General features: G+C 39.0%; 1 protein-coding gene and 1 long non-coding RNA gene across 2 annotated transcripts in view; both read right to left on the bottom strand.

The window, feature by feature from the left end:
• Positions 1-21,724, bottom strand: part of LOC140931255 (uncharacterized) — a 76,406-nt gene that overhangs the window by 28,402 nt on the left and 26,280 nt on the right. The window contains exons 29-54 of the mRNA XM_073381024.1: positions 21,402-21,455; positions 21,065-21,118; positions 20,915-20,968; positions 20,004-20,048; positions 19,611-19,664; positions 19,093-19,137; positions 18,729-18,782; positions 18,589-18,642; positions 18,462-18,515; positions 18,145-18,198; positions 17,938-18,036; positions 17,727-17,771; positions 17,575-17,628; positions 6,906-6,959; positions 6,620-6,673; positions 5,730-5,783; positions 5,249-5,302; positions 4,913-4,966; positions 3,361-3,414; positions 2,284-2,337; positions 1,566-1,619; positions 1,387-1,440; positions 1,208-1,261; positions 758-811; positions 435-488; positions 293-346 (exon numbers count right to left, since the gene is read on the bottom strand). Coding sequence (XP_073237125.1) covers positions 293-346; positions 435-488; positions 758-811; positions 1,208-1,261; positions 1,387-1,440; positions 1,566-1,619; positions 2,284-2,337; positions 3,361-3,414; positions 4,913-4,966; positions 5,249-5,302; positions 5,730-5,783; positions 6,620-6,673; positions 6,906-6,959; positions 17,575-17,628; positions 17,727-17,771; positions 17,938-18,036; positions 18,145-18,198; positions 18,462-18,515; positions 18,589-18,642; positions 18,729-18,782; positions 19,093-19,137; positions 19,611-19,664; positions 20,004-20,048; positions 20,915-20,968; positions 21,065-21,118; positions 21,402-21,455 — 1,422 coding nt within the window. The remainder of the gene's footprint in view (positions 1-292; positions 347-434; positions 489-757; positions 812-1,207; positions 1,262-1,386; positions 1,441-1,565; positions 1,620-2,283; positions 2,338-3,360; positions 3,415-4,912; positions 4,967-5,248; positions 5,303-5,729; positions 5,784-6,619; positions 6,674-6,905; positions 6,960-17,574; positions 17,629-17,726; positions 17,772-17,937; positions 18,037-18,144; positions 18,199-18,461; positions 18,516-18,588; positions 18,643-18,728; positions 18,783-19,092; positions 19,138-19,610; positions 19,665-20,003; positions 20,049-20,914; positions 20,969-21,064; positions 21,119-21,401; positions 21,456-21,724) is intronic.
• Positions 7,976-15,174, bottom strand: LOC140931261 (uncharacterized). The gene is made up of 4 exons (XR_012164951.1): positions 14,752-15,174; positions 11,405-11,465; positions 9,178-9,287; positions 7,976-8,801 (listed from the first exon to the last, which is right to left on the bottom strand). It is a non-coding gene; the product is annotated as an uncharacterized lncRNA (long non-coding RNA).

Genomic DNA, 21,724 nt, shown 5'->3' with positions numbered 1-21,724 from the left:
ACCCACGACCTTCCAGACACTAGTCGGATGCTCTAACCACTGAGCTACTCAGAACTCTAGCGATGAGCATGCATGCACTTGTTGTTTGGGTCTTATCTAACGTAGACAACAAGAAGTGGCTCATTTTCCTCAAGGATAGTGGAGAAAGCGAAGCACGCCAGCGCGCGTGAAAATCACCACGCGCGAGTTAGGTGACACGCGGGGAGAAGAGACCTTCCTCGCGAGTGGCAAATTTCACTTCGATCTTCGATTCCAAAGGAAATTAAGGGATTACTCATATCCTAAATATTACCTGTAAACCAGTTTCTCCTGTTGCCCCGGAGACACCGTCAGCTCCATTACGACCCTATTCCGTGACAGAGAAAAGGAGCAGTTACTGAATAAATATGCACGGGAATAAAAACAGTCATTCTTAGACGCCAAATTGACCGTACCACCATGCCTTCTTTTCCACTGTTGCCCGGCATTCCAAGATCTCCACGTGATCCCTGAAAGAAAACAAGCCAGGGTTATCGCATAAGGTAAAGCGCTGCAGGTCTGCAGAGCGGGACGTTACTAGTTTGATCCACGAGACCGGAACAATACGCAGGGTTTTAAAACAACAAAGGGATAAGGTACTGCCTTTGCCCTCAGCGGATAGTCTTGATTGTGGCCCGGATGACCGAGGGTGGCGCAGTAGTAGTGCAGCGGTGGTTCCTGTTTGTTCATTGAAATTTTTTACATTGTGAAAGGATTACTAACACATGTATATACTAACCCGTTGCCCAGGACTGCCATCCATTCCGCGATTTCCATGTTGACCCTGTTCTCCCTGTTAAGATTTAATGTGCAAAACATTTTGTTTATATTAGTTGATTTCATTTCCAGGTTTCGTGTTGTTTTTAATTCCATAGTTTTTAATACTGTCTGGAACCGGTCGAAGAAATCCCCTCCCACATTAAGACGCGACCAGAGGATATTCAGTGTGCTCGTGTGTTTTACTGGTTTTTGCTGTCATTTTCCTTTCTTTCTCTTCTTTGTTAGATTATGACTATTTAGTCCTCTTAACACGCCAGTTGTTCTATTCTTTGTCGTTCACTAGTAAATTCAGGCAGCCATAGCGTGTACAGGTAGGTATCTTCCCGAGCAATGACTCACAAAAAAAGAAAATCAAAACAAAGTAACGTGTGGTATCATCAACAACTCGCGACTACAGCCAGTAACTAACCGATGGTCCCAGAGGTCCTTCAGGTCCAGTACCTCCTGGTGTTCCAGTGCCACCCTGGGAAGAAATTACAAATACGTTTGATGACTGGGGAAGAACAGTACTCGTCACGACGAGCTTTTACTGCATTATTGTTATGTCCAAGCCCAAGGGAGCTAGTTTATAATTATAGATTCACCTACCATTGGTCCTCGATCGCCTTGCACGCCTTTTATCCCAAAATGGCCTGGAGCGCCCTAAAACCAACAAAATGAGGAAGTAATGAGGAGTATCCTCCAGGAGTAGCAAAGTTTTCTTTCAGATAACGGTACAAAACCAACAACAATATTTTTAATACTACTTAAATATTTTATTGGCTTACTTCAAGTCCTTGTTCACCCGCCAGTCCAGCTAGGCCCTGCTCTCCAGATGGTCCCTATGACAACATAGGACGATGCATTCATGAAAAACAGCACAGTGTAATATTCTGTTATACATCTATTACAGTCGACTCCCGATAATTCGAACCTTCAAGGGAAATAGAAAAAAGTTCGAGTTATCGAGGGTAAAATTATATAGAAAATGATCTGAAGGGAAATAAAAATGGCTTCGAGTTAGCGGGAGGTTCGAGTTATAGAGGGTTCGAGTTACCAGGAGTCGACTGTATGTATTTTAAAGCATGGCGTATAATCCAGCCTGAGACGTTAAGTTTTCACAAGTTTTAAAACCATCCCTAGAGCTTGACTGTTTCCCTCCAAGGAGAAGGAGAACATAGCTGCTATTTTTAAAAGAAATATTTTGACGATAGTGCAAAGCATTATTTTTTGAAAAATAAAGAAAATCGCGTAGAAGGGAGGCACTAAAATATATTTTACACTTTGACTGGCTGTCATCTCTAGACTTGTGTTTCCTTTTTCGTGGGGCATGAAACTGCACGAATTAAAATAAACATTTGCTGACCGCAGTAGACAGGCAATCAGGCTGCGCCTCCTGCTGGTCAGTGGTAGCGCGGGCTTCTGGGAATGTGATTGCAGCAAGTGCATAAGAAAAATACGAGTGTTCAAGAGAGCGAAAACTTAAAATGCAAGCTACCTACAAACCTTAATTCCATGTTTGCCTGGTAGCCCTCGACTCCCGACAGGACCCACACTACCCTGAATAAAACAATCATAACATTCTCAACTACGCCTGTAGGAAAGCTCTGAGTAATATCCGTTTGCAAAGAGTTATAAATGAATGAAAAACAATAAAAGAAGAGATATCCTTAATCGCGTCCAGATGTTTCTTAGCCAGCGGACAACACCTCTTGAAATTATTATTTTCAGTTTCTGGTGGTGATCACATAAACAATTGAAGCTTCCTGTCGCATCGAGGATACCCACCTTTAACAACGCGTCCTTTTGACCACAAAGAAGGACCAATGAGCACTTATATGAATGACTGACAAAATCGTAATGGTATTTGCAATAGCTGGTGTCAATTGTGTTAAAGTTACACGATTACTAAGAGTAATGGATTATGACCCTAAAGACAAAAGTCTATAAAGGACCTCACATTTTTTATGGGGGAGGAGAGGGGGGGCTGGCGGGATTTGACGGGTAGCTCCTGTAGTATATGATGACCCCCCTCCCCCCTCTTCTTTAGTAATTTTTGGGTGGTACCCCGTGTTTAAATTGTTACTTGAGATGACCCCCTCCACCAAAAAAAGAGAAAGGATGAGAAAAAAAATTAAAAATTACTAAATGAACGTAAATCAAAATAGACGATTTGAATGGCCCAAGGCACAGAGAACAGACATTGTCTGTCTAGCTGACGTTGCAAAGGAGTCTGTCTGTTTTTTGAAAATGACAACTGCGAGAGAAACTTTGGAAGCTTCAAAAAGTAGCAAACTTAGTTATTTTAATGCAACATATTTACTGTATCAGAAGGTATACCAAGTGAGGAAAACCATGTTGTTTTTATTTGGTTTGTTAATATGATGGCGCGAAAATGTATGATAAGTGCCAGGTTATTTAAGCTCTATTACTTTAAAACTGTCTCCGCCTGCCCGTAGATTGAAGAAACAAAACACACTGCTAAGCAAACGCTACCTGAATTTAACAACACACTTGTACGACGACACCCACTACACTACTAAAACATAATTGCTAAGGTCCCCAGTGTAAGGTCAGACTAACCTCTGGACCCTCAAATCCAGGATTCCCTTGGCCGCCTTCATCTCCACGAAGACCCTGAAGAGTTCAACAAAAAAATTTCACAAGAGTTCAGATAAATATGTTATTCGGTACAGCGTAAAGGTCTGTCACTAAATGTTGTCATTAACAGTACAATATAAATCGAGCACTAGGGTGAGTGAAACTGAGTACAACATTAACCAACGGGGTTAATCTGTTTTTAAGTGGATAAGCACCGGTCTCCTAGCGCTTTATCCCGCGCTCACAAATGTCCAGCGCTGGCCACAAGATCCCTACTTTCCTTTTCCATCCTTAATTCTACACTACTCCGAGGTGTGGAAGTGTGAAAGAACCTACTTTCCTTTGTCATATCCCAAGTTCTACGCTTGTGAAAGGCGTAGAAGTGTGGAATAGTCCGACATATATAGTCGGGATAATGTCACACTTTTCCCGTAATCACGAATCGAACCCTTTGTCATTCTCTATATAGTTCCAAACTTCCCAGAGGTGTAGAAGTGTGAAAAAGTCTGACAAAGTCAGGATATTGTCACAGGGTTCGTGACTAGGAGAAAAGCGTGACAATATCCTGACTTTGTTAGACTTTTGCATACCTCTGAGAAGTAACTAGGTAAAGAACTGATAGAGAAACTCGGAATTTTACGGTCAGGGCTGGACATGCCTAGCGCTGGTTGAAACCCCGGCCGGACCAACACTCAGGGTCTCTAAATAACTGAGGAAAAAGTGCTGCCTTAGTAAAGACACTTGAAAACGGTTAGAATTTTTAGTCTTCTCGGATAAGGATGATAAACCGTAGGCTCCGTCTCACAACCCTTGTACATATAATTTCTATGGAACGTTAATGAACCCACGCACTGTTCGTAAAGTGTAGGGGACGTAGGGGGGTAGGGGGGAGGGGAGGTGGGGGAACTGTTATGGGCACGCAGTAATTGGCGCAACGCGCTGTTGCGGTGTCCTTGACAAGAATTGGTGAACCTTAGTAAATAAGTAAAATAGAGGAAGACTGAAAGGAAACAAGTGTTTTGCATTTAAAACAATAGTGGAATTCATAGGAAGGTATAATTAGTCTGCGGTTAATATTTGAAGGCTTTATGCAAAAAAAACAAATTCAAAGGTTCGAATGGTTGTTAGTTAAGTATCAGACGTGACCAACTTTTTTCGGCGCTGCGTGATCGCCTAAAAGATAACACGCAACCTTTAAACCAATCAGTTGTTGAAGGTTTTTAATCGCACTTAAACCACCTGAAGTTTAACGTGGCTCGATGGGGTTTTTCGAGGTCAGATTTTGGATTAAAGAGTTCCCAGCGCCGAGATAAAAGGCTGCAAGTAAAACAGGTAATGGCGTCATTTCGTTGCTATGACAACTCCGATGTCAATGTCACCTGATCATAACAAATCTTCATGTTTATCTAATACAGCTGTGATGGTAATTTTTTCCAAATCTTTGACAATGGCGACGTAGTTAATACTCAAACTTGAGAGGTATTGACCCTAAAAACCCCATCGAGCCACCATAAACATTTTTTTTTTCACATACCCTCTCACCAACGCTTCCTGGCCTCCCTGGAATACCATCATCCCCAGAAAGGCCCTGCAAAAAGAAAACCATTTTTGCTGATATAAAATTTGTTGTTTTGCTCTACTCAGCTTACAAGGAAAGAGTACTAAAGTATAAGGGGAGGGAAAATCGTGCGCGCGAAAACTTCTCTCTCTTCACTGGCGGCATCCTCGTGTATGAGCAAAGTGTCCTGTGACAGACGGCGCCTTCTCCCACCGCTAAAATCGTATCGCCCTCTCCACGGTTCTGTGTATCGGTTGGACTACTTTCGTCATGGCTCAGCACTATAAAATCATTAGTTTAATATTTTCTTACTTTCTCGCCTCTATTTCCACGGGATCCACGCGAACCTCGTAGGCCATCTGTACCCTGAACAAAAGAATATAGGTAATAAATTTACAAAAAAGTGAATTAGTCGAAAAGGAAACGTTGTTAATAAACGGGGACCGTGGAGCGAGGAACGAGCTCGGGGAACGGGAAAATGAAAAATGGGAACATTGAAGAAAATTGGAAATGAAGCTACTGATTGGGTTAGGGTTTAGGTTAGGTTTTGTCCCACCTTTTTTTTTATTTTTTATTTTTTTATTTTCCCTTTTCCCCGTGCTTGTCCCCGTCGCAATATCTAAATAGTAAAGGAAATTTTGCCATTAACGCTTCCAACCAACGGATTAGAAAACGTTTCTCTGACTTGGTTTATTCTCATTAACAACAAAAACTTTTAACAATGAAAGTTCCATAAGTGTATGCAAAGAAGTAAATTTGCCTATACTACTGAGTTTATTTGCAAGTTACCTACATGTTGTCCGTTGGAACCTTGTTTGCCACGGCCACCCTTGGCTCCCTGGAAGCCCTAAAACAAAAAAATTGAATGATGAGAAAATTTGAATGAATCCTTTTAAACATATTCCTAGATCACACTAAAAAAAATGCCTTTTGTCAGTTTGAACTTACTTGCCTGTTGTCTTTTTATTATTAGTATTATTTGTGAGACACAAAAAGGAGTTGAAAAATCAAACAAACAAAAAAAACAAACCAGCTAGGAACAGGAGCCCACAACCGTAGGGGGCAACTTTCCAAGTACTCATGTTACGGTGTTTACACCGACCAGTTTATTGTTATATCGATTTTGGGGTAGATTTAGAAGATCTTCTAAGCCTAACGAAAAAGTCAGCCAAACCTTAAATACAGAAAATGGTATTTTTGACCTTTTATTGAAGTTACGTTTCCCTTTTTCAAATCTTTATACTTCGAATGCGCCCATAGACGAAGCGGAGCGTCCATTTTCACGGGAAAAAGTGCCCTAAAAAGTGCCTAAAAATAACCGGTTGGTAAAAAAGCCGTGACATAAGCCTATTCGTATTGGAGTTGCTCACTTCGTGTAATGAGCTCCTGGTAGAAATAATTATCCATGTAATTAGGTATGAAAAGACCAGTTTCGAGTTACAAAAATTCACACTTGGCTCCGAAGCTGAGGGGAGTAAAAGAAAACAAATGAATTATTCATCCATGAATCTCAACGCGATTTCTTTAGTAGCCTGTCCGTGGGGGAGAAATGAATGCGTGACAAACGAACCCCAAAGGAAGTCTGCGGGGAGGCTATTTCTTTAGTTTTATACCCATGGGTCTCTGAGCCAAGTATGAATTTTTATAATTCGAAAGAGGCCTATTAGCTGAATGTTCACTTACTGTTTCACCCTTTGAGCCAGGGTTACCTGACGGACCAAAGCCGCCTATTAAACCCTAATGAAAATAAAATTCAAAATAATATTAAAGAGAATTCATAAGTGAAACTTTGAATTGGATGTCTTACTCTTAATTGCCTTTGAAGGGGCGCGTGAGTTAAGCAATTCTTCAATTAGTCAAGAATTCACCTAGCCGTGACAAGGCAGCCTTGTTGTGTCGTAAACAAATTCCCACTTTAGGCTCATATTTTCGCTTCACTTAGTATTCTCTGAACCAATCAATGACTTACTCCACGTCCAGCAATGCCCAGTGTCCCAGGCTCCCCGACCGGCCCGAGAAATCCCTATGAAATGAAAAAGAAATTTGACGTGAATTGATATTAGACAACTGCTTATTGCTAGGTACGATTTTGCCAAAGCGACCGATCAGAGACGATTGGAACTAACCAAGGAAAAATGGAGTGGGATTGTGCATTTGAAAGGATCTGCCGAATTTTTCTGGAAAAAAAAATCAATAAATATAAAACGCCAAAACCTTCTTTTTATACATTCACCGAAATTTTTGTCGCTTCCACTGCGCAAAAAGGCACATATTCGTGACCGAATTTGCCCGAATACGGATAGGCACACGTGGAGTGTACGATAATATCCTGAGGTATTCAAGCACGCATGACGCGACGTACACCTAGAATATTCTACTTAGAATCCGGACTGTTTTTCCGAATTCAAATAGAATACCCTAGAATACTATGAAGCATTCTAAACGGCATACTCCCGAATCCTTTTCTAAAAAGATCAATATTGACCAGCTTCGAACAATAATGATCATTTGTCATTGGAACATCTCAGTATGACCACAAATTTTCGAGTCCGCATGCGACGCGAACGACAGTGACGAAAGGTTTACCAGACGCGAACACGCCCGAATACTAACGCACATCTCAAGTGTTCGCCGCGTTTGCGAACCCATGACGTTGCATAACGTTGGTATTCTGCAGTATTCAAACTTGAACAACTACGAACACCCTTCGCATTCAAGAATATGGCTAGAAATGCGTATATCGTTCCTGAAATTCAGTTTGCATATTCTTGAACATGAACGTGTTTTATATATTATTGAATGATTACGCTTTTGAGACGTTCAGATGTTTTGGTCTTAAAGGATTCACCTTTCCATCGGGTCTATACTTAGATCTATCTACGCGGAGCACAGGAGTGTCCTTTTTGTCTAGCCTCTATAGCAGACGTTCTTGGGACTTCGCCTCGCGCTCCTTGGGGAAGGAACGCATGACGAAGCCCTAAGAACGTCTCCGTGGACTACTTTTGTCTCGTGCAGTTCAATGAAGGAAGACATTGTAACTATCAGCCAACAAAACTTTATTTAATGAAAATTAACAATTTAGTTAGTTATACAGTATTAACTAATTGTAAAAAATGCTATTTAAAATTGTCCCGGTTTTTCCTTTGCCATTGATTAAAAGTTTCCTCCTGGATAATTTCAAAAAGAGATGACGATGTCTCTTTCACCAACCTTAAAAGGGACAAAACTTCTTAAAAACCATCCAAGAAAGCTCCAGTGCTGAATAGTAATCCTTGCTTGGCAAATCAGCTTTAGTTTATAAATACATGCACTTACTTAGGATAAACCTTTTCATTCCAACATAAAAAAAATCAATGGTACTTCAAAAGTTTGTTTATATAGTAATAATATTGCTATTCATATGTGAGCAATACTGCTGCAGTAGAAATAATTCATTGTTTCTATTTATAAATTTAGGATGAAATCCTAACATCGAAAGAAATAAAGAGGAAGAAAATTTATCAAGCAATACTATTCTCAGTATGTTACAGAATAAACTGATTAAAAAATAGCCCTAAGAAGCCTGTTAGGATGAAAGAGTTAATCAGTTTCAGAGTCATCACTTCCAAAATGATGGTATCTTTTTCTCCTCCTGGGTGGTGATGCCACAGGAAGTTCTGTCTGCACCTCCTCTTTCTCCTCCAGCTCTGAGTTGTGTTCAGATTAACCTCTTCTGCATGCTCTTCCACCTTCTGAGAGAGGTCCCTTGACTCTTGGCACATGTGGTCGTACTTCCTCTTCTCTTGATTGATCGATTCTTCCTTGGAGTCTGCTCATTAATTTATTGGCCCTAGGGGACCTCCACTTTAACTCGTGCACTCAAAGGCTGAAGGAGATTTTAAAAATTCACATTAAAATCAGGCTACATATATGCCCTGTACTAGGACTCGTTTTTATGCAAAGGTCTTAATTCCTATAATTGCAGAAAAAAATGTCCACAACAAATTTATTTTATTAATCATTTACTTGTGGGTAAAATATTTTGCTGCAACTAAAACAGCTGCTATTACAGTTAAGCCTGCAGTTAAATATTCTTTTGTCTAAAAGACATGTAATAGGGGCTTATGGGTGATGATCTACTTGGTCATTTCAAAGTCAAAACTGCTGTTAACTGTAATTTGGCACCGTACAGATTTATTATTGGTTGATGCTTTTTACACATACAGTGGCTTACAAAATAAAAGAAGTTCAAGTCAACATACCCTTTTCCTTCTTGAACATACTTTGTTGTCTTGTTTTGTTTTTTGTTGGTTTTCAGGAAGTGACTGTAGGTAAAAATTTCTTTTTGTTTTGTAGTACCTAACAATGGCACCTGCAAATAAAAGAGAAAAGAGTGTCATTTTAAGTATTATAATATCAAATCAGACCAGCTTCATCCATAGTTTCACTCAGCTGAATGCATGTACATGTATGCATAGCTTTTTAAGGTTTTTGAGTAACTGCAAAGAACTTAAGGTTACCAGATACATTGTACCTTCAGGGACGTCTTACGTGCAAGTGATCTAGTGTATTCTAGTTAAACTGTAGACACCTAAAACCCTATTTCAAAAAAAAAGCTTAGTGAACTGCTATCTAGACCAAGATCTTTTTAAAAATACTTGCGCTGTCAATTTTTTATGATTCTTTTAATGTGAACCCAAATCACCTTTCCAAAGCTAAAATTCAAAGTGATTTTTGTTTTTCATTAATTTAATTGGTTCTATTCTTTTGGAAGTCAAAGCGCTTAAAACTTGTCGGGGTTTTCCCATTTCGATTGTGGTGAAAAGTTACAGAAAAATTTGTAAATAGGGCTAAAAAAATTTGGATGATTATACAAAAATTCCTTTCTACAACAAAGTTTTAAGAAACACAAAATTCCCCCAACACATGTTTGTTGCTTACTAATTAAAGAAACATTCCTCAAAATTTTAGGTCCATTGAACAATTTCCCTTTGACTTTTAGCTGAAACAGTATCTATATTTGTACAATCATGCAACTTAAGAGAAAAAAAAAAACAGAAGAAAATCGACAGTAAACTCTTTTAAAACTGTTGGTTTATAAAGACAGCCAGTTCAATAAAGCTTTAAATTATTGATATATGTACATGTATGGTTTAAGGTATTTGCAGTTTAACTGGGAAGCCCTACCACACTTGTATGTGAGTAACCTGGGGGCCCATGCTGAAGGTATCCGGTAACCTTAAGTAACACAGAATGGCAACAACACTATTGTGCATAACTTTGCACTAGTTAATTGCGTTGAGTTGCATGAAAGGTTAATGCCAAATAAAATATTATTATTCATTCAAAATATTTCTCCATTTCAAATTGGAAAATCCCCACACTAATCCTTCACAACCAACAACTGTTGACCAAATTTGGAAGATGTATGAAAAATGAGTCACTTTTACAGGTAACTGTTCAGAACAAGGGAATGAAGGCATGGTAGCTCAGCTGTTTTTGGTTGAGCTGAAGAAAATCACAAATTGAAAAGATTTCATTCACAGTGGAAAAAACCTAACTACTTTCTAAAAACATAGCAACAATAGTAAAAATACCATTCAATGGATGGCAAATGCTATTTGAAGAATATCTTTAGAATAATATTATAAATGTAGGGAAGAACATCGCAGTTAAAGTTGCGAGTCAGGTCATTAAAATTGGTTTGTAATATACCCAGGAAAGGTAAAGATGAAATGATGAACATACAAGTTTCATATATTGCAACTACAGAATAAAGGAATAAATGCAAAGACCTACTGTGATGATCTTGACTGCAATTAATATCCTTCATTCCACTTTTCCAGTATCTGAAATTTATATATTCATCATTTCAATAGTATTATGAAGATGGGAGCTTGTCATTGATCAAGGTACAGCTGTATAAAGGATCTTTTAAGTTGGAAGTATTTAGAATGAATAATAAAACAAATCTTCAAAGGTGTTATCCACCTAGGCCTTCAGTCTAGGCAAGTCCCTCTTTGACCAATTTATACAAAGTAAAATCCAGTAACAATTGCAAATTATTGTACTCTTAACCACATGCCAGTCAACACAGGTACCATATTATTTTTCATAATAAGACTTATACTTGACTGTCTTAATGGGATAACCCTTATCTTCATTAGCTACAGTGTATCTGCTCTTCCAAATGGTGTCGCACAGACATGTTGTGTGGTGAGAGAGCACTAGAAACATCAAACTAATTAACAGTTATTGAATGAGGCTGCTAGTAAAACAATAATCAAGGATAGGAGTCACTATCTGTATAACTCTCTTTGAAAATTTAACAATTTTTTTTGTAGCCAGTAAAAAACACCATAGCAGAAACTTACGGATTTAGGAATGATTATCTTCTGAAAACTGTAGGAAGTCACCTTAAGCTACATTATTTTGACAGTTCAACTATTCTTGGATAATCACAGCACAGGAAAAAAAAAACAATCATACCTTTCCTCAGCTTGTATCGTCTGTTCAATGACAAGTTGTTATGAAGAAGATGCACATCTGCCTAAAGCGAACAAAGTGGGATTTTTTGTTTGTACAAAACCATACTCCACTAAAATTACAACTGCAACACTAATAATAGTATTACTGATGAGGTATCAAGCTACATTGTACATAATACAGAGCTGTCATTAAAAATAAAAACAACCTTGACAAACATAACAAGCCTCACACTCCTAGTAACCAAAAAAAAAGGGTATCCAGCTGACAAGAACTAGGACTTTTAGTCTGCCTTCTCGGCTGGAGACCTAGTAGCTTGCAGCATTCCTGTTCCATTAATCTTTGATTGTATTTTGCTTCTAATCTGATAGAGGAGTCAACGGAATCCAAATTCATGGCTAGAGCAAAATTAAAAAGCAAAGCACTCGCCCAGAGCTACAGGGAGTCCCATTTTAGTCCCATCTTGCCTGCTTGGTTAGCCAATTAGAATGCAGGGTATGCTTCATCTTGCCCACTCAAGGTACCAGCCATAATTTGTATAGGTAATAGCATGATTTGTAGTGATATTTGGCATAAATACCACGAGTGATATTTCAAAATTGTTATACGTAATTTCACGAGCCGTTAGGCGAGTGAAATTTGAGACAATTTATTTTGAAATATCACGAGTGGTATTTATGCCAAATATCACGTACAAATCATGCTATTATTTGTTTATACCACTACCCGCAAAAGGTTTGTAATTTTCACATGTAGGTATTTCAAATTAAGCTGAAATACCACAGCTCTAAGCCAATCAAATTGCAGAAATTTCGCATGTAGTGGTATAATATAATAAATACTAATATTAGGCAACTGGAAATTTTTTTTATTTTTAGCATGGAAGTAGTACATGTATTTCAAGATTTACATTTTGCAGAACTTGACTTGATTGACTAAGCATACAGCACTGTAACTTGTGACTGAAATTAAGTTCCATGATCCTGCTTGCTTTGAGAGAACTTTCTGCTGTCCACTAAAATGTAGCCTGCGTTGAATCTGGCCCACGTAGTCATCTAAACCATTTGCATAGTGTGTTAGTGAATTAGTGCACAAAAACACGTTCCAATATTTAGCAGAGTTGCAAGGATATTTGTGAGCGTTTCTGAATGGCGAGTTTCTTATGTGCCTCATGATTGGCCTAATTCGTACGTGTGCATGATGGCTGGGCGCAGTGACTTGTCAAAATTCACAGAAGGGAGTTGGCAAGGATCGTTTACTGTAAACAATGAAAGAGCAGTTCGAACTTTAAAGCCTTCTTCTGAAGAACAAAAATGCTTTGAGAGAATTCCTTCTAGGCCAGAATTTGCTTGTAAATTTGCTGACTGGTTTTCCAGCTTCTTCTAATCGCTGCAGATGTACTGCCGTGTATTCTGCAATCTAGCCGACAGTTCGAGCATCAAAACAAATCAGGAAATCACGCAGGGCTCAAAGTTTAAATTTGAGTTTGGGAGCACTTGTGCTATCAGATGTAAATTTTTAGGCACACTTCCGAAATTTTAGGCACACAGGTGAAAATTTTAGGAGCACAGTTTATAATGTTGGGAGCATCTATTTCAAAAGAAAAAGTAAAAAGCGTAACAGTGTCACGTTTATTTGTCATCTTCAGTTTGTCACTTTCACAGTTTGTTACTTTCAGTCCTCTGATTGGTAAAACGCAGCAATACCGTCGTGATTTTTAATACTAATTTCTCTTTTTGACAGTACACATGTGACTAAAGAAAAAAAAATTCAAAACTGACAACAACGAGTGTGTTGAACGAGAATGAAAGTTAATCTTTAATGAATTTGTTAAATGCGCAATGACTTACATGTACCTGGGTTATGACTTAAAAACTTTCTTACCTGGAATAAAAGGCTCTTAATCCGCACTGTTTTTGTTTTGATTGACCTTAAAACTGTTCGTTGGACATGATCATCTATTGCACAAAAAGCACGTGTTTTGTTCGTAGCATATATTTGCATGTGTCACAGGTGTTTATTACAAAACAGAAGAGTCTGGGATGAAGTAAAACATTGAAACGAAAAATAATATTCGATTTCGTGGAATCCACTGGGAGAAAAGACCAATTAAACATACACCGTCTTATCTGGTTCGAGTTCATAAGTATAGTCGGAAGCAAGTCAGTCGCACTGTGCTTTGGGTTTTATGGTGCACAGGTGCGATTACACATCAATTTTTAGACACACAACCAAAAATCCAGTCGCATTTGCGACCAGTTAGTCGTTAACTTTGAGCCCTGTCATGATATTCACCGCCAAAAAAAAAAAAAATTACACACATGTAAGGTTCAGGCATTTAGGAGAAAACCAAAGAAACTAAGGTTATTTAGCTGCAATAAAAAAGCATAAGGCTTAAAACACAGGTAAACTAAAATCATTTTATGGTAAACTGCATGTGATCATATCCTGTCAGAAAACATCTGCAGAAACAAAATTACTCAATATGCATAGAACAGACCAGCTTCATAACCTCTAAATGTGAGACTCGAAGCGACCAAAAAAATTTTTGCTCAGTCAAAGTGTATGATACTCCATGCACTGCATAAACTATGCAAAAAGAGAGCAAGAAAAACCTCTCTTGTTCAAGCTGACTCTAAGGTCACGTTTCACACTATCACGAGCTCAGTCTCTCTTGTCATGAGCTATTAGTCGTGTTGGGCCTGTCAACACTTAATTAAATTCAGACTAATCACAAGCTGCATAAGAAAGTAGCCAATCAAAAATGCTGACATATGTCCTTGCGACTCTGCGGGATTCGAACACAATAATGTGCACTAATTCACGAATGCTCTATACAGAGGGCTTAGAGCGTCTGCGGCACAGGCAACTGAAATGAAGACTTAAAGAGGCTGTGTCACAATATTTAGTATTGTCTGGATCATTCTTTTAATAATGTCAATTACACGTACATGTCTGTATTTGCCACAAACTTACTTGTCAGTCACAGCTTTGTGTCAACAAATATGTCTCCCAAGCATCAAACTCTACAGACCACAAAAATGAAATTTGGAAAACTGTTAGGCTAACAAATTTCAAAAGGAACAATTACCATCCTTTTCAATTTTCTTTATTAAAAGTCCATCATGTCCATCTGTTCCTCATTTTAACAAAAACAACAATCTATATTTGTACTCACTCTTGCTCTTTGCTTTGTTAGTTAAACGTCCTGTTCATGTTTTGAGCAGATATGTTTTTTTTGTTTCACTGAGGTGGTGGTGGTTCCCGCTGCTGAAATTTTGATAAATTTCGTGACACAGCTCCTTAAACTTGCTAAGTACTAGTTATTGATCAGTACCAGAGCAGCTTACCTCGTCTTACTATCTGTATTCTGTGTATTCTCCATCAACATCTTCCGTCTTGGATAGCCTTAGCACAATCAAACACTCCAACTTTCAAATAAAACTTGCGCATCACGAGGTTTTTGTCTCACATTCTGCTCAACCGTGTAAGAAAAGAGTCGCCTTACAAGGGAGCGATCGATTACTGAACCTCGATAGGTCGTTAAATATACATAACAACCCTCAGATGTTTTGTGGTGCTATCGGGAAGCACAAATAAACAGACTCCACGCTCCTAGAGCCTAAAGAAGCTGGCAAGTTTGAAACCAATTTGAAGCCGTTGTGATCACTTTCAAAATGGACGCCAAAAAGAACGACGGCAATGAGCATGAGCAGAAGAAAAGTCCGCTGACAAGCATTCCGCTCTTTTCTAGGCCCCATTCTCTTTTATTTTCTCACTCTACAAAAAGGGGTGGATCATTCTATTTTTACGCAAGCACTCATTGAGATCAATCTTGCAAATATCGGCAGCTGTTAGTATTCTCTGCGATTTTTATCACTTACAATCGAAAGTAATGGCAACCTCGGACACCTCACAGTCTGTAATGTAACGCGCGCGAGTAATAGAGAACCGAGTAATGGCGCTATCTCCAAAGTAAATTTACCTTTATTCACCTTGATTGTTCGCAAAGGCAAAATTTCTGAAATATTGATCTCGCAATCAAAAGAAAAGGAAAAAATACGTAACGGAAACAAGAAAGAAGGGAAATGTGATAAAAGAAATGTGGCGGAAACATTGTTCGTTTCCCACGCGGAAACATGACGGAAACGCATCCTGTCATACCTTGGTGAAAATCTCTTGAGGATCTTCTAGGATATTTAAATATCTTTAGAGAGATCCTTGAGAATCCTAGTAAAAGGTACCTGAAAAATTAAGGCTTGATCGCGAATCGAATCCTGACCTTTGCGATTGATCGGATGCAATACTAATAGTGGAAATGACATGGATGAATGGATATGAAATGACTCGATCATATTTTGAACGCTGTGGCTATATGGCCGGTAACCAGTCGATGTTTTCAAAACGCTGAATGACCGGCGGTCCTATATATTCTCAGTAAATTTCACAAATCGAAAAAACAAGCTAATCTTAACTATCATATGTCGATTAAGAAAAGTCAAGCGCTTCTGAAATGTGTAATAGATCTCAAGTATAGCGTTTGCCTTGCGCTGGGCTCAGAAAACGAAACCATGCTTTGTGACACTTAGAACTTTTTTCAGGTCGACTGCCGGGCAGTCCGGTACATATTTTTCAATAAATTTGACTTATCTAAGAATCCCAAACAAAACGAAAGAATCAACGCTGATGAGCTCTCGAAAGCGGCGAGTACAGGTAACGAAATTTTAGATAATCACATGTGACGCTGCGTTATCAAAAAAATTATGTAAAGGAAAGCAATCTGGGCATGCGCAATTCCGTTTTCAGAGTACCACAATGGTTGAGAATACCAATTTGTCATATATATACAGACAGTTTCAACCCTCTTCTAGTAAGTCAGTCAAAGATATTAAAAAGGTTCTCATCAAATGCGCGGCAGCGTTCAAGGCTTTGGGGCCGGTGCGAGTCCTCCCATGCAGCTGACCCAGGGGCATTTCGCGCTCCAGCTTTGCGAAATTGGTGAGTTGCGCCACCACGTAGGTCGGGGAGTTGACAGAGTGTTCCGTTTGTTTTCATTTTTTTTGTATGGATGTTATATAATTATAACATGGACTAGCTTCAAATCAATTTATGTCACTGCATCTAAAAGAATTTTAAATGCAAATATTTAACATAATTATTTGCCGATCTCGGTGTGCCATGTTAAACTTCTTGCAATTTAATATGAACACTCAAGAAACTTTTAAAAACCCTAGGAAGATGATTTCTCCCCAGAAATAAATAAAGGACCGTTTCAAGACTCTTGAAACCACCCACATCAAATAATATTAAAAACGGTTTTCAATCTTTCAAGTTTTCAATCTTTTTCATCATAACGGACAAATTGTTACCATCAATAACTGGCCGATGAAATTTGTTGAAGTATGCGTTTTGGGAAATCTACGAATGACACTCAACAAAGGATATTCGGGTGTTTTCGAGCTGAATACTTCAGCATACTTCACGTGAGGTGTGCGCCTTGAATACCTCAGGATTCTAGGGAGTCATGATCACGTATTCTAAACTCGAACATCTCCGAATATTTTCATTTTCACGCAGTGTTCCCAGAGAAAAAAAATTGGAAACTAGAAGTTTTGAAAAAGGCACAGCATGTTTTGGTCTGACCGATCACTGACGACCACCTCGGGAGAGAAACCAGGGAGCCTAAGCAACAACGACGGCGAAGACGAAAACGAAAACGTCACCTAAAGAGTGAATTCGCGCTGCTTCAAACTTTATCGCGCTTATTCCATCTGGTTTGATTTGTCAAACGTTGGAAATTTTTTGAGTTGAATTCTAAAGGACTGTATCAAAGTTCAGGAAAAGAAAAAGAAAAGGGTTGGCTTGTGTTCCCGTCCTCGACAGAACGTGAATTTTGGCACTTTCACTTTGTAGTCGTGCAGTGACGGCAAAGAAATGTACAAATAAGCGTAATGCACGTGCAACGTTGTTGTTTTGCCAATCTACACCTATTGCTTTTTTGCCGTTCTCCTTGCCGTCGCCGTCGTCGTTGCTTAAGCTCCCCACCATTTCTTCCTAAAAATTCTCTTCCAGACCGAAGCTAGCGTTCCATTCTGTTTGGCAAGATGCAAAGCACCCAACAACATTTGAGTGCTACCTGTAAACCTTTCGCCATCAGAGCTTCATAGACTTACTGTTCTTCCAGGTTTTCCTTGGTCCCCACGTTCACCAGATACCCCAGGCGCACCCTTAAAAGATAGCGAAAGTTTTGTTTATGTCTTAAAGGTTAACAGCTTTGATGTTAGGGTGTCAAAATAAAACCAAACCATGATAAAGTACGACATACCTTTATTCCACCCACACCTTTGTTGCCACTTTTTCCCACCGAACCCTAAAGCATATTTAGAAAAAGAAATACTCAGAAAAAGTGTAGGAGGATACAATGCATAATTTCAAGGCTAGCCTCACAAAGTATGATTCGTCTTTAAGGGACGTTCAGTAAAGTATTTAACAATAAAAGCGTAGCAGGCAATTTTAAAGAGAGAAAATGGATGTACCCTGTTTCCCGGAACACCATTTAGTCCGTCATCACCAATTGAACCTTTAACTCCGGGACTACCGGCTTGTCCTTTTGCACCATGGGATCCTGGCATTCCCTTAGCAAAAAGACCAAAATGACACAAAATTGTTTCTGGAACTGATTAAATGATTACATACTAGTACTGTGTTTCAAAACAAAAACCAACAAGCATCACAACGCTCACCAAGTCGCCAGGTGGCCCAATGGCACCTGCTTCACCCAGCTCTCCACCTGATCCCTGTAGGGGCAATAGAGCATTATACCAAAAAAATTCCGTTTTAGTTCAAGTTAAATGAAAAATGTGCTTATTCCGTCCAAAATTGTAGTTTGCACAACATTAAAACAAGACAAAACCTTGCTATAGTACTGACGAAGATGTTTAGCGTAAAAAGTCACACTAGCAATAGCGGTGCTGTCTTTCTCTTGCATTACTCGTCGCCCATTGCGATGAGACGTGTAGAGCTCCCTAATCAAAGACTGGTACAGAAAAGTTCCTTTTACCTGTTGGCCAGCATGACCAGGTGCTCCTATTGATCCAGTCTGTCCAAGATCACCCTACAAAGTAACGAAGTGCATTAACTACAGCTATTTCACGTACAACGAAAAACAGGTAACTTGCTCGGCCTACCTTTGGTCCTTCAGGTCCTTCCTCTCCCTGTTGTCCAGGCTCACCAGCTCTTCCCTGAAAGAGAATGTAGTAATGTTTAAAATCGCGCACGTTATTAGTTCGTTAAAAGGCAAACCAGTTTGTCAGCAGTTGATACATACCTGTTCTCCTTTCACTCCAATAGGACCAGAAATTCCTGGGTTACCAGGGGCGCCCTATTTTCAGAAAGAAAATTACTGAAAGGGAAAGCGGAAGAGTAAAATATTTCTCTCGCAAATGTTTCACCCACCCCACAACGAGAGGCCTAACATCCAAAGGACTGTATAAAAAAGAATGAACATCCGCAGAAATACTTTTAAGGGAATTTTATTAGCAGGGGTCCATCTAAAAGTTATATAGTGAATTTTTTACTGTTGCTTCATCGGCAGTATTTCCTATCTTCCAAAGGATTCAAGTAGTTGCAAGGTGGACAAATAAACGACAAGATTGATTTCGTATCGGTTCCTAGAAGACGTCAGTATTTACCGGTGGACCATCCACACCAAGTGTACCAGAATCCCCTTGTTCACCCTGTCAAAAAAAGGAAAGGAATTAACGGCAGACAAATGTCTCGCAAACAGAATAACCCAAACGAGATGTTCAAACAAAAAGGTGATAAAACTGCCAAAAAAATTACGTTTCCACCTTTAAGAGCGCTTTGGTATCATATCCAGTAGTTTTAATAACAAAGCGACGACTCATTTGTCGATGGAGTTGTTTGCGAGAGTAAAGACTGACGAAATGAGGTAATTATGGCGCAATCTGTCTTTCTCTGTCTCACACGTCCAGTTTTTTCGCAGGAAAGGGAAATTTTCAATGTTATTGTAAGAAACAAATCAATCAAACCTTACCATTATCTAGACTCTTACAGGGTTATAAGTACTGTCGTCAAAATGTCCACAACTTTCTACTTAAGTTTTTAACATTTAGGCGTCATTCGTGTGTCCCATAAGAGCAGAGACAATAGAAAACTGCAGTGGATTGGTTAATTTCATCACTCTTACGTGTAAGCCAGGCGATCCAGGTCGGCCAGCTGGCCCTGTTATGCCACGTAAACCCTGAACAGAAGAATATAACAGTTAGGTGAAAACGACAAAAAATCGTCTCCATGTTGGGCTACTTTATTCGTCTGAACGCAGCATCTAGAACTCGCAACTCGCTATTAGGGCAGAAATATTTTAAATGTACAAAAATTATTGTAATACGTCACTGACAATCTTTCTTCCAAATATAGCCAAGTATTTAGGATTCCCAGGTGAGACATGAGCTCTAAGGTAACTTAAGTAAAAAAAAGGGATTGTATAGAGTTTGTGGGCAGCAAAGTAAACTTCTAATACAACAAATATGGGCTAGCAAACTTCTCTACGTCCGTTATCATATGAAAATAATTACAATACCTGTTTACCGGTATCTCCATAGGGTCCATAATCACCATCATCTCCCTAAGATTATATAAGGCAGTATAAGTTTTTCTGAGTGTCAATTTGCTCACAAAAAAAAAAAACAATAAACAATAGGATAGGAGTGCATTGTCGGAAACTGTTGTCAGTAGTATTTGATTATTATCGCATTTTCAATTAGTGCTATTAAATCTGTCAAGAGCTCTATTAGTGAGACACGCAAGTTGTAGTTAACGCGAGAATCTCTTGACATAATTGAAACATTCCGGTATAGTGCGTATTGACAGGTTTTCTGATAGATAAGTGAAATAATGTATGTGCGGTATTATATATCTTTAGAGAAAAAAAAATTTACTTTAGTAGAAGAGATTTTGATGTCGTGTAACCAACCAATAAATTAGAAATCGAGAACATAGTGTGTTTTTTCCATTTCCAAAAGCATAACGAACAAAACTCAACGTGTGTACCTATAAGAACACTGGGTATATTTGCAATTCCTGTCTTAAATCAAAAGGGAGCTCAAGCAATCACGACGGCAACGGGAGAGAAAACGTCACTTGGAAAGCGAGTTCGCGCTGCTCCAAACTTTATTACTCTTGTTCCTTTTTATACAATTTGCTTTATGTTGGGAAATTCTACTGCAGTTGATTCTAAACGACTTTATTTAAGTTAAGAAAAACAAAAAGAAATCGTTGCCTTGCGTTCACGTCCTCCCTACAACGTGAAACTAGGACGTTTCACGTATTAGTCGTGTAACGACGTCAAAGAAATGTACAAAAAAGCGTCGTGCACGTGCAGGTTTGTTGTTTTGCCAATCTAAACCTATTACTTTTTTGCCGTTCTCGTTGCCATTGTCGTCCTCGTTGCTTAAGACCCTAATATCGCACGTAGTCACAAAGAGAGCGTACCCTATCACCTTGCCGTCCCGAGTTTCCTTGCGGTCCTGGTACCCCAGACTCTCCCTAAACAAAGAAAATATACATAAAACGCAACAACAACAACAAAAAGTATGCATATAAAAGATCTCAAAACGATCACCCTTCCAAAAGAAAACCGACCTTTGCTCCTCGCTCTCCTGGTGGTCCCATGTATCCTCGCGGCCCTGGAGATGCCTATAAAGGAATCGTACCCTTAAACTTCCGGGTCAATTCTATCGATGAAACTAATATATTTTAGTTTGTGTAGATAACAATAGAAAGATTTTTAATGGGCATGGCAGTGTCCCCGCACATTAAGGATAAATGAATGGAACAAAAAAAACAATTCCGTAAAATGCCTCTTAGAAACCATTATTAAAAGGTTCATGTAAGGCTGAATTCAAATCAAACAAACGCGTGAGTGGAAATGACATGCTAACTGCAGCGTAGAGGTAACACGCCACGTGCTTTTACTGACCCGAGGACCCACAATGCCTGCATCCCCTGCTGCTCCAGTGTCGCCGAACGGTCCCTGAAATAAATAAGATTGAGTGACATGGTTTTTCATGATATAGGAGTAAATGCTTCTAAAGGACAAGGTTTATTGTGAAATCTTCATTGAGGTAGTCAATTACAACTTGAAAGTCTTTCCCACATGTCTTTCATCTTGCTTCTGTTTATTGCAATCAGGTTAATAACAAGAGTTAAAAACCATCCATTGACGCGCACGATATACAATTAACTTTATTCTATCTTTTTCTTTACATGATTTAGTGAGAAAAACGAGGGGAAACGTCGATC

Source organism: Porites lutea, chromosome 3 (assembly GCF_958299795.1).
Source record: "Porites lutea chromosome 3, jaPorLute2.1, whole genome shotgun sequence".
NCBI lineage: Eukaryota > Metazoa > Cnidaria > Anthozoa > Scleractinia > Poritidae > Porites > Porites lutea.
The sequence above is the reverse complement of the archived record's forward strand: the minus strand, read 5'-3'. Positions and strand labels throughout refer to the sequence as shown.